Source organism: Spinacia oleracea, chromosome 3 (genome assembly GCF_020520425.1).
Source record: "Spinacia oleracea cultivar Varoflay chromosome 3, BTI_SOV_V1, whole genome shotgun sequence".
NCBI lineage: Eukaryota > Viridiplantae > Streptophyta > Magnoliopsida > Caryophyllales > Amaranthaceae > Spinacia > Spinacia oleracea.
The window spans coordinates 89,420,817-89,435,929 of NC_079489.1; the positions used below are offsets into that span (position 1 = coordinate 89,420,817).

Sequence of the window (15,113 nt, forward strand, 5' to 3'; positions counted from 1 at the left end):
CTTTTACTATTTACTAAACCCCACCACACTTTCTATCTCTCATATACTCAATCTATTTTGTATTTATTCAATTATATTAATAAATTAAATGAATTCTAACAATTATTTAAGATTAATACCGGAAATAGGATTATCGAAAATAAATATTTCTGAAAATTTTCAATAATTTTTCGAATTTATCACAAATTATAGTAATACTTTGTAAGAAAATGATTTTTAAATGTGTGTCGAAATATAGCAAGATGGGTTTCTATTTATAGATCTTGAAATTTTATGACCGTTGGTGTAATTTTTATTTCTTTACTAAATTATTTTTAACTAAAATTAGGTTAAGCAATAGAACAATTACAATTTGAAAGAAAATTTGTAATTGGTTGATGTAGCCCAGTCAGCAATGAGCAAAACTTGATTTTTTGGACTCTTGTGCATCTAAGGGTAACATTTACCCACAAACTGTCATTTTCATGGCAATTATACGGTTGGAGCACATGAATTACTCTTGGATCCAAACAAAAGGTAACTGTTGCACGTCACTTTCCTCTGCAAAATGAATATAGTGGGTCCAATTTTTTGTGTGAGCAAACACTTCAAACAGAACGCCTCGCGTTATTTTTCAGTTTTCCTCGTGAGCTTTTCTCATTTCTCCAATTGGTGTAGTGTGTAGGGGTGTAAATTGGATAGACTGGACTGGATTTTACCAAGTTCAAATACAATCCAAAAAAATTTGGACTTGGATATTTATGTCCGAGTCCGATCCAAACTTTTTCCGAGTCCGATCCAAACTTTTTCCGAGTCCGATCCAAACTTTTTCCTAGTCTGATCCAAACTTTTTCCGAGTCCGATCCAGTCCGATCCATAAAAAGTTTCTTAAATCTGAATCCAGTCCGATCCGATTCGATCCGATTTTTTTTTTTTATTTTTAAAAAAAAAGTTAAACTTACACTAGTGGAAAAAATACCTGTTGAGGGGGGCATTTTGGGCTTATTGAGGCGAACAAGGTCCGCTTCGACAGACGTGGCTTCAACAGCTCACATAGCTGTTGAGGCGGGCTTTGTTCGCCTCAACAGGTAGTCTGTTGTGGGGGGCTTTCAAAAGCCCGCCTCAACAGCCCAAAACCAAAGCGAAAAATAAGGACCTGTTGTGGGGGGCTTTACAAAAGCCCGCCTCAACAGACACCTCTGTTGAGGCTCACTTCTTAAATGCCCCCCTCAACAGACCTGTATTTTTGCGTCAATACCTGTATTTTTGCGCCAATACCACCACTAATATTCTGCTTTAATTTTCTTTGTTAGGTAATAGAAGAACCATAATACTCATAAAATAGACAATTGTAAACAATAAATACTTCATTCACATTAATATTGAAATAATACTGTTTAATGTAATTTTACAATATAAATTCACACAAAAATAATCTTTGAATCTACAATTCTATTTTTACAAAAGGGAGGGACAACACTTAAGCGGCAACATTTTGTTCCTTGACGCTCTTCCTCTCTTACTACTCGTGAAAAAAAGGGTCATCCTCTCTTCCTGGATTGTCCACATCTTCTTTCGCCAGCAAGGAAAGATGAATGACTACAATACCCACAACTTTCCCATGACATTGACAATTTATAAACATTTTAGATTGAGACTCCAACATGAAGAAAGTAAATCATGCACCGAATCAACATATGAAGATTTTAAACTTGTCACTTTATGATACACCTTAACGTGTATCGAAGGTTAAACCACGTCACGTGACAAGTTGGCCTCAATGGGACACAGCACATAAGACATACTTACAAGTCTTTTCTATGAATTCTATTAAAAACGGTTGGTTTACATTTACGTGGCCATATTACAGTAACAAGGTACAGTTCTCAGCCATCAAATAGAAGAAGATCGAAAAATTTCACAAAAACGAAAAGACAACTCACTTGCCGTAGTTGTGCATTGACTTCTGAAAGGAGACCTTCATCTAAAGAGTCTTCTTGCTCTCTTTGATTTAACTCCTGGTGAAACGTACAAAGCAAGTTAAGCAACTCAATATCTTCATACTAATCTCTTGAAAAATGCAAATAGTGGAATAAAAAACATAAAACCTCAAGAAACAAGAATAGCTAGATGAACCAGTCAAAAACATACTATAGATAATGCATAGAGTAAAATAAATAAACCCCAAACTCCCAGAGAAGATCTATGCATTATGTACATTTGATTGCAGATATTATGTAAATATGTTCCTAAATTTGAACAATTGAAAAATAAATTTTAGTCATTTACGCAGCTGTCAACCACACAATTCTATAAGAATACATCTGTTATATATAAGAATACTGTGATTTACAGTTGTGACACAGCCACACAATTCTATAAGAAATGAAGGAGCCTCAAGCAACTCGTTGGTCAAGTACTTGCAACGAAGAACATAGATAAGAAAAAGAGTATAGTGACAGTTGAGCCATTCCTGTGTATCAATTTAGTTACATATGCAGGACTATATATCAGTTGAAATTAGTTTATTACGGGAAAAAGAGAGTTTTGAAATGAACTTTTAATTTCTGCTTAAGCTCACGGATAACCTATAGTGCCTACAATTTATACACATTAAGCTAAGAACACAATTACATAAGCAAAAAGCACAAGACCATTCAAGACTAAGATAAAGCTGCAGTTCAGACTTCGGTAATCAAAAGGAAAAACTAAGGTACAAAACTGAACTAAAAGTTTGACAACAGAACAAGTCAAATTCATAAAACAAGAAAATGAAGCTTGTTCAGAGAGCATAAAATTGGGGCGGGCAAAATCTGAGGACAAAATAACCAAAGTAAATTTACGTAATGAGTACACGATAAATAACCAAAGTAAATTTACGTAATGAGTACATGAAATTCGACTAGATTTGGTCGTTACATGTTAAAAGGGTAAAAAAACAAAAAAAAAACGAAGACAAACACTGATCTATATCTGATATACTATCACTCGCTCTCTCATTTTTAGTGCACTGATAAAAACTATCTCGAAAGAACGTTATGAGTATATCCTGCATTCTGATTTTACAGCTCAACCAAATACCAAGAACCTAACTTCGAAGGGAAGATAATCAAGGGGGAAAAAGTTCAAGTCTCAAACCTTATCCGGAAAAAACCCATCTTAACTGAATTTGTATAAGGAGATGAAATCCCTGTTATTACCGTGTGCTGAATTTCCATATATGCCGAGATATATAAACGGGGGAATGTATAACTCACAATCTTATCACTTGGTTGGCTGGACCTTTCTGGATATTTCTAGCAATTATCATCTGTTGTTCAAATGACGTTTTCTATGCAGCAATACCAAAAAGAAGAACACCATAAGATTCATGTTTAATATTGCATGTTTAAATTCAGCCAAAAAGGATCAACTTAGGAACATCAGAGCAACTGTCACAATATCAAAATATAACCATGTCAATCACAAACAAGTTCTAATACAAGTTCACAATATCAAACCAACATTTGTTCAAGTGTTTTTAAGGTCTAACATCCAACAATTCACGAAACACTAGTGGAAAAAACATATCTTGCCCATTCAAAATCCTACATCAGCAAGGCCACACTATTTCGTGGTTTGGTGTTGAGAACATTATATACTGTAAAATGTTGGAGGCTAGGAGCTCTAATTCCTAGTTGCGGGACTTTAAGAATGTAATCAAAATTGGAAAGACTGTAAATAACAAAATTTGCATTATCCAAACCCAAAGTCTTTAAACATTAAGAAGTTTTTCCCATGATAAAGTAAGCGAATGTGTGATACATTAGACTTAGGCTCTAGCCTATTAATAAGAGCATAAACATGCATGATACAGCACCAGCACTTATATGGTGACCGGTTCCCAGAACAGTTTCACCATGACACAATCCAGAGTTAAGTTTTCTAAGTTAGAAATGCTAGCAACTAAAGACCAAAACACAGACAAACAGGACCAAACCAGAAGTAGTTACAAATTTTGTTTCACCACATCAATATATCCAGTACACTCTGACTTGAAATGTTCTTGTTGAGATTGAGTGAAGATTCTTAAAATGATTAACTCTAAGTACAGCAATCAACTTGGATTTTCTAATCCACCATAAAATGACTAGCACAGAACTCGTAATGTGTTGTTATATTGCCACTAAACATTGTCATGATCTCCATGTATTGCTAGCTTTTTAACACACATCAGACAAAGCGTAAGGAGAGAATAATCAAAGTACTAATAAGTTTAAAACCAACCCTGACAGCCTCAGAAAACATAATACCAAGTTGGCATTTGAATGATAATTAACTACAACAAGATTACAATATATAAGCTACGCTACTATATAATTTCTCAATACAGCTGAATAGCAGGATTTATCTTATAGGGTACACTAGTTGCAGGAACATCTATATGATAACGGCAAAAATTTCAATGCAATAATTTAAACACACATCTGTTATACATGACTGACAACTTACAGCCACAAGCAATCATATACGTTTTTTCCAAATATATTGGGGCCCAGTTCATGAACTAAGGATGGTTCATTTTACCTATGCAAGAAAACAGATGTCACCAAAGTAGTTTTAGCTTCCTTAAGAAGCCTTGTCCACCATATTATCCCTTGTCATGGCATGTTAGTTCACCTTATTTTAGGTCTTTATGACACAGATAGCTAACAGAGACAGCAGATGTTTACAACTTCTGGGTGCTTGCTTCTGTTAAAGATAGTCAAGGAATGCAAAATAACACGCAAAGAACTGAAGATTACTCTAAAAGCTTAATAGCAAGTGTGAGTTACTGAGTCCCTACTTCTCCTTACAGTCCTAAGCCTGAAAGTACCCAATTCAATTCCAGATACTATGATGTCGACTTATTATATTAATATGAATAACGAAGAAATTCAGTATGCAAATTAGAAGCGTAAAAGAGGAAAATTATTGAAATAAACCTTAATTGCGATTATTGCAAATATCGAAACCCCTAACTTAATAAATTTCAAATACAGATCTTCACATTATGCATCGAGGCATCAAAAATTATATTTAACCAATTAAAAACAACATAACATCATATATCTACACTATATACCGAAATGCGGCATCAAAAGTTCAAATTGAACAAATTCAACACTCATAACATCAATTTTTTGCAATAACAACATAAAATTAAGAAAAAAGAAAGCAGAAACGATAGATCTAGAGAGAAGAAAAGAGGTTATACCTGAATACCATGCTCGAGACAGTAAAGCTACCAGCAAGAATTTTCGACCTGGATATCAGCTTGACCGGTGTGGATTGAAATTCCTTCATTTTCGCTTGAAATTTTTAGATCTAACACGAAGATAAAATGTTGAAAGAGGAGAGAAAAAGAGAACGAAATCGAGGGTGTTTATGAAGACACCTTCTTTGAAATTGTAGAGAATGAGGGAGAGGGAGAGGGAGAGAAGATATACCTCCCATGGAAAGGGGCGGATGGTTTGAGGAGTTTTGAACCGGGAGAGAGGAGAGGAGAGGAGAGAGAGAAATGACTCTTTCACGCTAACAGAAGAAATGAGGAGGAGAGAGAATTAAAAGTTGGAGTATATGCGATTATTATCTGTTGAAGCGAACATTTAATGCCCCCTTCAACAATTGCTTTTGAAGCGAACAAAAAAAATGTTCGCTTCAACAACCCTTTATGATGTTTGACCCGCGTTGACCGATTGGTTATTGAAGCGTATTTTTCTATGCCCCCTTCAACAAGGGGGCTGCAATAAAGGTTTTTTCTACTAGTGTTAAACGGTTCATACATAAAAGAAAATAATACTATTATCGGGTAAATTTTGTAATACAAAATAAAATATACTAGTATTAAATATTAGGTATAAAATAATTTACATATAACTACAAGTCGCACTTTTATAAAGGGGAAATAAATAGCCATTAAGTAATATATATTATTGCAAAAAACAATATGTCTTACACATCTATGTATTTAGCCAAAAAAGGTTCAGCTCTTAAAAAATATAAAATTTAACTCCGTAAAATATATTAAAGCTCAATAATCAACCATCACAGTCGACGAAAGAAAACGAAAGAAAAAGAGGTTGATAGAATATTTTTGGGTTGTGCGTTTTAGATGGAGTGTAATATTTTGTTTTTTTTGTTGAACATAGTAAATAAAGGCTCAAAAAACATAGTGTTTCACAATAGCTTCTAAATTACATATGTTCATCTATAAATAAAATCTTAAAACTTTAGACTTAATTGGATATTTGGACTCCAAAAGGTTGAGTCCAACTCCAGTCCAAAAATAATTGGACTCGGTAATTTGAGTCCGAGTCCGATCCAAAAAATTTCAAGTCCGATCCAGTTCGACAAGTTTGGACTGGATTGAATTGGACTTTGGACTTTTCTCAATCCACTTACACCCCTAGTAGTGTGCGAACTAAATTAATCTCACCGTTTATCACTCGTGAGTAATTTTTTTCCTCACTGGTGAGAGTGCTCTCAATTACCCAAACTCTTCTTCAACTCACCGACATTAACCAATGTTGATTTCCACATAGACAACCTGATTACACCTTAGTTTTCCCATAACCCACCTTCCCAACCACCAGAACCTCCCTTTCTTTCTACCAGCACCACTTTGCCGCCCACGAACCACCTCGAAAACCACCAACAACCCACAAACAACCCTTTTATCCTTGGAAAAAACATCTAAACCATCTCAAATCCACTTCACCACCCCGAAAACAACCCTTACTTCACCAGAGTGTATCCCACCAAACCCCAAAACCATCACAACCTATCCGAGAAAAACCAAACCACCAAACAATCAGATCTAAAAGAAAAAGAGAAAAAAGTTACATTGAATTGTGGAGAACGGCGACAACAACAAAGTAGAGGAGTGGCGGCAACAAGGCAACAACTAAAAAAGTAAAGAGTAATAACACACGAGGGTAGTGTATTCTGGTAAATATATATGGAGGAGATGGTAGTGATTTAGTGAATGTTGGGTTTCCCTTTGTTATTTTGTTAAACAAACAACATACTCTGTAGTAAATTTAAGGGTTTTCATTCCATTCTCCTTGACTCACTTTTCATACTCTTTCCCTTTCCTCTTGTCCAACCAAATTGCGAGCCCCTAATAATATTAAGCTACCTAAATGCTAAATGCTAAATGCTAAATGCTAAATACTACACCGAGATTCCTGATTCATGCAGATATTGGCCAATAAATCAGTCGACCAAACAATATGAAATCATATACACTACGAAACAATATGAAGCTATCCTCCTATTAAGACTTTCTTTCTTCGTGTCTGAGGCAGAAGTGGAGAATCTATGTTAGCCTAAATGAACCTAAATACAGCCATGAAAAGTGCTTCATTGATTTATACACTTGACAGAAAAGTGGGTCATTGACTTATTCCACTTTCCCTTTCATCTCGATTTAGCCTTGAATCTCGACGATAATAAGACCTATCTGAACCATGTTGGGACTCAACATGTACGCTTTCCAGCTCTGTAGGATGAACACCAAGTGCATCGTTATTGGTACTTGGAAGTTGAACACCATTTCTTGACTCCTCTAGCATGTGGAAGTATGAATGTGGCCCCCAACCTGATCAACATGACAAGTAAAAAAAGCATTATCAAATCAGAATGATTGAAAAAAAAACCCGCAAAAGTACAGAATATCGTAATCCACGAGGATATGAAGCTTGAGAACACGAACTAAAGGAAACACCTACGGCAACAGCAAATGCAGCAGAGAAAGACTCACGTACTTGTTTGCAATTTTATCAGTTAGGGTACATGCATGTTTTACTTATTCTTGTCCCTCTCCCCTATAAGCTAAGGCCTATGAAGAAATATCTTAGTGTAAAACATTTTAGGAATGCCCGAACAGGGAGGTTTTCGCATCTCCTCTTGAAATAAAAACCACCCTGCACTCCTCTCTCCTACACCAAGGCCTACCAATACAATACTAATCTTTAATTTAGCCCCAAATTGATTCCTCTTATACCAGACATCATCAACATCGACATCAACATGTTGACCTAATGTCTCTAAGTGATGCTAACTATGCTTAAGGGGGTATTGGAAGTACTTAACCCAATGTCTCAGCTCTTCCCATGAAGAATTGTTTTTCGTCATCTCACTGTTTAATACAGGGGGACAAAGAAGGTACATTGGTTGAAAAAGAAATATAGAAAACATTGACTATTTAAAACTGCACTACTCTGCTGCAGGGTCGATTTTTAAAAGCAAAAGGCATCAACAGGTAGTTCCTTTGAAGTCAAGGGAACACTCAAAATTCTAAAGGCCAACAACATAACATAATTCTTCTACCACGCAAATGAATCGGATGTCCAATCGTCCAACTGCAAACAACACCACTTTCGACCAGAATCAAACGGACAGCCACAAGCGAACAAGGACCACTTGCATCACTATGGTGCCAAGAAAGGTGTAAATCCTTGATTATCCCAAAGTAATCCAGTAAAATCACCAAATGAATTACATAAACAAGATACAAAGATACATGTCTTTTCGGTTTTCACTGAAGACTACACATGGAGATTGTACTCTCTACCTTTGGTGTCATTTGATGAACAAAACACGTCAATTTAAGGAGTGGTTAAAAAACAACTAATACTAACAAAAAAAAATTGGAATTGTAGCAAGAAAGGTAATAACAAGTCTCACCAATATTTCAAACTAGTAAGCTACCAAGGCACTTCAACTCAAAATTAAATATGTAATACAATATCATTGCCACAAAATGATTGTCATAATTTTTTTTTAAATATAATGTTTAATTCACTCAAGTCTTTTATGATAGTAAGTTGACAAAAAGAAAACAAGACTGGCTTTTGTTTAAGCATGATAACTCGAACTGAAGTAAAGACCAAGCACTGAGGAAAACAACAAGTGCAGTAGAGAAAGACTTGCACACATGTTTGCAACTTTATCGATTAGAGCACATGCATGTTTTACTTATTCTTTCCCTTCTCCCCCATAAGAAAGTCGGTGCAAGCTGTCATAGCAGGCAAATTACCCTGTAAAACATTTCAGGAATTCCTGAATGGGGAAGTTTCCGCATCTCCTCTTGAAATAATAACCACCCTAATTTTCCCTTCGAAAAGTAAAGAAAGATTTGACTCCTCTCACAAGTCACACCCTTGTAGCTTAACATTATCCTTTTAAGTCCTAATTCAGTTTCCTTGTTATAACTAATTAACTACTGTTCAAATAGGCTGTAGCTTTAATTTTCTGTTTCTGATTTCCCCGTCTCTCCAATAGACAACAATACACGCAGGACAGCTGACAGGGGGTGAAGAGCAACCTGAAAGTGCTCCTGAACCAGAAGAGTACCCACCTATCTAACTAAACAAAGCAATGAAAACTATTGTGGTGCCGGTAATTATAAATTAAACTTTTTCACTGAGAAACGTAAAACAAAAAGTCTCTTGCGCTCATCCCAAAACCAAAAGTCTGTTACCCTGTTTAAAGCCAGTGACCCATGTTTCGCAATGAGAACAAAAGTTAAGAGAGGGGTGATGCAGCAAGAGGGGAAATTTAACTAAAAAACTAAGCAATAGGCATTACCATCTACATCATATGGTGCCGGAAAGAACTGTAAGTAACAGAATGAAGCCATCACTAAACCTGTGCGGAACAAAGAAGAAAAAGTAAGAAGCTTATACAAGAAATGGAATATAAAGGTACAGTTTATTTTTTTTGCATTCATGCACTACGTACCTATCAAACCACCTGTAAAGACATCTTGCCAGTGATGCCAGTAATCATCAACACGAGAAACTCCCACCATCGCAGCAAAAAGTATTGGTAAAAAGACAATGCAAAGTTTTGCAACATGGCCCCTTCGATCAAAACACCTAATTTTCCCTGACAAGTACCACGCTAGAAAACTAAGGCCTGCAAAAGACCCTACACATTGACAAAAAAACAATCTCCATCTTTCAGCACATAAAAAACAACAATAATTGGATGACAAATTCAATATAAAGAGAATGTTTTAGAAGAGAAATTAGGAGTAATTTATGCAATAAGAGCTTGTGGAGGTACATTATAGGAATGAACAGAAAATAATTGAATCCATATGTAATGGAAACAACAAGATGGGTGATAATAGATATTCTGCAGGTCCAGGGTTCTTGTTCCTCCTCCAGCGTTGGATGGTGACTGTAAGAATGCACAACTTACTTACAGTTTCTTAGCATTACAAAAGACACATTCATTATGCTGAGAACATTATAAAAAACACCTCTAACAGTTTCTGGCAGGTTAGGAATGATAAACAACAATTGTATCACTTACATGAAGTATGCCCACTTGGAAAGCTTTTATGTCCTTCTTTGATGACACTCTTAAAACCAGTGCACGCAACATCTCCAGTGATATTATGAAACTTCTGGAGAATAATAACAATAGAACTTAAGAAAGAAGCCCAAATTTCTGACTGCCAATAAGATATGGAAATGGAAACTTGTAAGTAGGGAAGAAGTTGAGCAACTCACAGGTATATTATCAGGAAAACAACGCCAATAGAAATCAGGACGAGGTCTACCAACTCCATCTTTAATTGCATCAGTTATGACAGAAGTTATAAGCACAGAAAACAGGAGACCTATATACCAATAGAACATAGAGTTTAGTAGTGCTAAGCAACCAAGTGGACCCTTTATCCAACTCCTTTCTAATAAACAAAAAAGGATACATACCAAGAGTTGCTTGATGGAAATCATAGACATCCTTACGAAAAAAATAGTAGATAAGAATGACACAGAAAGGCAACAAGATCGCAATAATCTGTGAGCAGAAACAAGAGAGGGAAAATTATCTGTAAGTTGGTCCAGTGGCAACTTGACTCACAATATACCATCATAAATATATCAAACATACCGGGACGGCCCAAAAAGGAACGGTATTTTCTTTCAGAGGATACATGAGATCTTCCATCATGTCTTTCCCCACATATCGATGAAACGGCTCGATAACATTCAGTACAATATCAATTCCCACTAGAAGGAAAAGAATAAGCCAATCATGCATATGTATTCTAGCCACTTGCACGCCATGTGACCTCAAGGTGTGAGCACCAAGTTGAATTTCTGGCATATTCACCAACTTGAAGGAAACAAAGTGATTAAAAATGTGAAAGCATGTAATACATCTTTATGAAGTAAGCATATGCTGATAAACAAACATAACAATCGAAAAGTTTGGAATCAAAAGGAAAGTCCAGTACAAAAAGAACAATTCACTCTCATGCTATCATCATGAAAATATTAACCCGTTTATGAATTGAACACACCAAATAACCCAATTAAAGAGTGAATGCTCAAATCAAATAGAAGTTTGCATACCAAATCGTAAATAACACAAAAGTGATTGATAATTCTAAAAAATTCAGAAAGCCGGAAATCACACTGCAGCATCTTAACAAACAAACAAACAAACAAACAAAACTTGAAATGACCATGTCTAGAAACACCAGATAATTAAATGACCATGTCTTCAAATTACAAAACTTGAATAATCATTAATTTCAATCCACCTTTCTTATTAACAGAAAATAGGGTACAAAAAAAATGAGAAACAGGAAAAGCAAAAAAACATTGCAAGTTTAATACGGAGTAATACTAACATTACTACTCAACAACTAACATTCACAATCACCCCAAAGTCTCGGGAGTGATTCCCAAGAGATGGGATAGAACCCCGTCTATGTCATTGCCCTTTACGAATTCTCCAAACACCCCAATGACCCAAAACAAAACACAAAAAACAATCAAACAACCAAAAAAGAGGAATAAAAGGAAAAGGGCAACATATTATATGATAAACACACGAGAATGCTCAATTCTTAAGAAATCAAAAGCGCACTTTACAGCCCAGTTCGCAATTTCGAAGAAAATACAAGATTAGCGTGTGAAAATTTCAAAAAACCCAAATTATAAATGGAAATTTAAGCAAAATATACTCACCAAATGATGAAGAACTGATGAGTTCCGCTCCAGAATTAGTGAAAAAATTAGTACGAAAAAACTAAATGGGTGGATAAGAAAAGGATTATAGTTTCTGGAATTTACCCACTAATCTACTGATAAAGTGACTTCAATTAGAGAGATAAGAGCACTCCCAATGGTGAGGAAAACCAAAAATCTCATGAGAATTTACTACACTATTTGGTGAGATAAAAAAAAATCATGAGTGTGTAGATAAATCTCACGAGAAAACTCACGAGGAAACAGTGTAAAAATATGAGTGTGAGATTTCGGTGAGAAAAATATGAGTGTAAAGAACTGTTTTTTGTAACGATTATATTTTGTAACGGCTATTTTAGCCAAAAATAATTTATAAAAAAAAAAAAAAAAAAATCACCAACGGCCATAATTTTTTTTTCTCTATAAATAGAGACCAAATTTGCTATATTTCTACACACTTTCAAAAATCACTTATTTCTCTCTAAATTCATTAAAATCATTTTCCTTTAAAGTTATTATTATTATTATTATTGAAAAAAAAAATAGTTTACCAGAAAAAAAAATTACCAACTTTCAGATTATTATTATTATTATTATTATTATTATTATTATTATTATTATTATTATTATTATTATTATTATTATTATTATTATTATCTACATTAATTAATTATTTTCTATTAAATCTATTTATTGGACATAAAAGGTAAAAAGTACATCATTATGTTGAGTATAAAAATTATTATTACCAAAATTTTCATTAATTTTAATTACCAAAAAAAAAATTAATTAAGTGTTAATAAATATTTAAATAATTAACATAAATGAATGAACATTAAAATAAATACATAATAGATGAAGTATATTGGAGAAATAAAATGTGGTGGGGTATAGTGAATAGTAGAAGATAGAGTGGTGAGGAAATTTTTTTTTCCTCATGAATGGGATGCAAATTTGTGAAAAAAAAATCTTGTGAGAAAAATGATGTGGAGGAGTAAGAAAATGGTAGAGAAAGAGTGGTGAGATTTTTTTTTTACTCATTAATGGGAGTGCTCTAAAGAGAGTTTGATAAAGAAAAACAGAAGAAAACGACATGCAGGTTACAAATACAGCGCATGTAAGATGGACCAACCGGTCCAACCCCCAAATTAAAGGCAGGGTTTTTGAGGGTTTTTCCATAGATTGATTTTATTAAATTTACACTATTTCAAATTATTTAAATTTAGTATCGTTTAAAAGTCTTGCGTGTACAAGGTGTACAATAAATTTATTGTACATTAAGATAACTTTTATGCAGGTTTTTAACTTTAACCTACTTTTTTTTTGTAACTTTTATATTATAAAATAAAAAGTTAATAAATAAACATTTTAAATGGTTAAATGATTAATTTATACGTTATTATTGATTTTGAAGAAATATTTTTTATTTAAATGAAAAAAACTTATCACAAAAAATAGATAACTTTTACATATATAAAAGTAACTTTAAGCATTTTGAGTCAATTTTTACTCCGGTGTACAATATTTATTGTACACCACTTGTAAATAAGAATTTGTGAGTACCGTTTGATTTTTCTAGTTTTTAGTTTATTTTGGTCTGATTTTCCTAATTTGTAGTTTGATTTGGTATGATTTTTCCTGTTTTGCTTTGGAATAATTGAATATGTGTAGTATGCTTTGTTCTATTATCTGATATGGTCTGATATTTCTAGTTTTAGTTTGGGTTTGTCAGATTTTTCCTAGTCTATTTTGGTTTGCTCTTAATATTTTTTTGTAATCGTCCTTCTTTTTTTCTCAATTTTTTTCACCTGGTCTGATTTTGGTTTGATATAATAAGCAATAAAAATAAATTGTAGAGAATAGAGACTAAGTTGAATTTGCTTAGTTTAAAAAAAATTAATTTGCTTAATCAACATAAATTGGTGGAGTAACTCGCTTTTTGATAATACGAAGTATAAAAGTAGTTTATTTTCTTCCATTCAAAATCACCATAATATATGAAGGTAATCATATACGTAGTGCAAGTAATTCTTTAAAAAGTTGTGGTTGTTAACTAGCTTAGTTGGTAAATGATTGAAGGGGCGGTACCCACGATTTGGGATCAAATTCCGTCTATATCATTTGTCGCCTTGTCCTTAGTGGCTTTCTCTACACCAAAAAAATATATTTAAATACTCATTAAAAATTACTTATAATTGACATACAATCTAGGAAAAATTGACATGAATAATCTATTAAAAATTAATCCAACATACAATCTAGGAAAAATTGACATGAATAATCTCAACTTTCACCAGTCTTCTCAAAATGATTCCAACTTTGAATTATTTTAGAATAATCCCAACTTTAGGGGTATCTTCTCAAAATAATCTGAACTATTAATTTTCAACATATTATAGACATAAAATGGATTAGTATAGGCAATAAAAAAGATAGTTGACTTATTTTGAGAAAGTTCCCTCAAAAATTGGGATTACTTTGGAATAATCAAAAGTTGGGATTATTTTGAGAATACGAGTGAAAGCTGGGATTATTCTTCTTGACATTGACTTTAAATAATTAATCTTTTACCACTAAACTATTACATATTGTATGTTATTATTAAATAAAAAAAAAGTAAATGTTAATGTATTAATGTACTCCGTAATAATTAGGGCATCGCTCGGGTCAAAAAAATAGTGAATTTAATATAAATGGTGCACTTAGCACGTAAGACTTTGATGCTGGGATAGGATTGATTGAGAATTTGAATTGGCACCCTCCAACGGTCCTACCGTTTACTATAATCCAAACTAATCCATCCTAAAAAGGCACTTACTTTCCTTTTAAGTTATTTTTGGTTTTATTTAAATAAAAAAAATTTGTTTTTTTTGTGGATCAAATAAATAATTATTGTGTTAGGGCGTCTTCTCTTCCACATATGAATATTATGGAGCCCTTGGACAGTAGTTGGACCGTGGCCAGTTGGTCTTTGTCCCATAACTTCCATTCATTTAAAAAATACGGTACTACTCCTAAAAGCATCCACAATGGTAAGCTAATTTGACAATTAGCTTATTATGCCACATAAGATTTCAAGCTATTTTATTGTCTAGCTAATTTGTGCTCCAATGGCTAGCA

General features: G+C 33.7%; 1 protein-coding gene across 2 annotated transcripts; it reads right to left on the reverse strand.

Moving 5' to 3' along the window:
• Positions 1–7,150: 7,150 nt before the first annotated feature.
• On the reverse strand, positions 7,151–12,229 carry LOC110777114 (lipid phosphate phosphatase 2). 2 transcript variants are annotated; one of them, XM_056840562.1, is made up of 8 exons: positions 11,994–12,229; positions 10,909–11,117; positions 10,728–10,815; positions 10,524–10,633; positions 10,324–10,417; positions 9,745–9,933; positions 9,592–9,651; positions 7,151–7,600 (listed from the first exon to the last, which is right to left on the reverse strand). In XM_056840562.1, exons 2-8 carry the CDS (start codon positions 11,056–11,058, stop codon positions 7,395–7,397), a joined length of 897 nt encoding a protein of 298 aa, XP_056696540.1. In that variant the 5' UTR covers positions 11,059–11,117; positions 11,994–12,229; the 3' UTR covers positions 7,151–7,394. The 2 variants fall into 2 exon arrangements, with proteins under 2 accessions (XP_056696540.1, XP_021837423.1); XM_021981731.2 differs by having other exon boundaries at positions 10,909–11,133; positions 11,994–12,225.
• Positions 12,230–15,113: the final 2,884 nt, after the last annotated feature.

Excerpts from the sequence above, each read along its gene's own strand:
- LOC110777114 (XM_021981731.2), bottom strand. The coding sequence starts at position 11,124 with ATGCCAGAAATTCAACTTGGTGCTCACACCTTGAGGTCACATGGCGTG. Across the intron at positions 10,816-10,908 it reads TTCCTTTTTGGGCCGTCCCG|ATTATTGCGATCTTGTTGCC; the intron begins GTATGTTTGATA and ends TTCTGCTCACAG. Across the intron at positions 9,934-10,323 it reads TCCAAGTGGGCATACTTCAT|GGTCTTTTGCAGGCCTTAGT; the intron begins GTAAGTGATACA and ends GTCAATGTGTAG.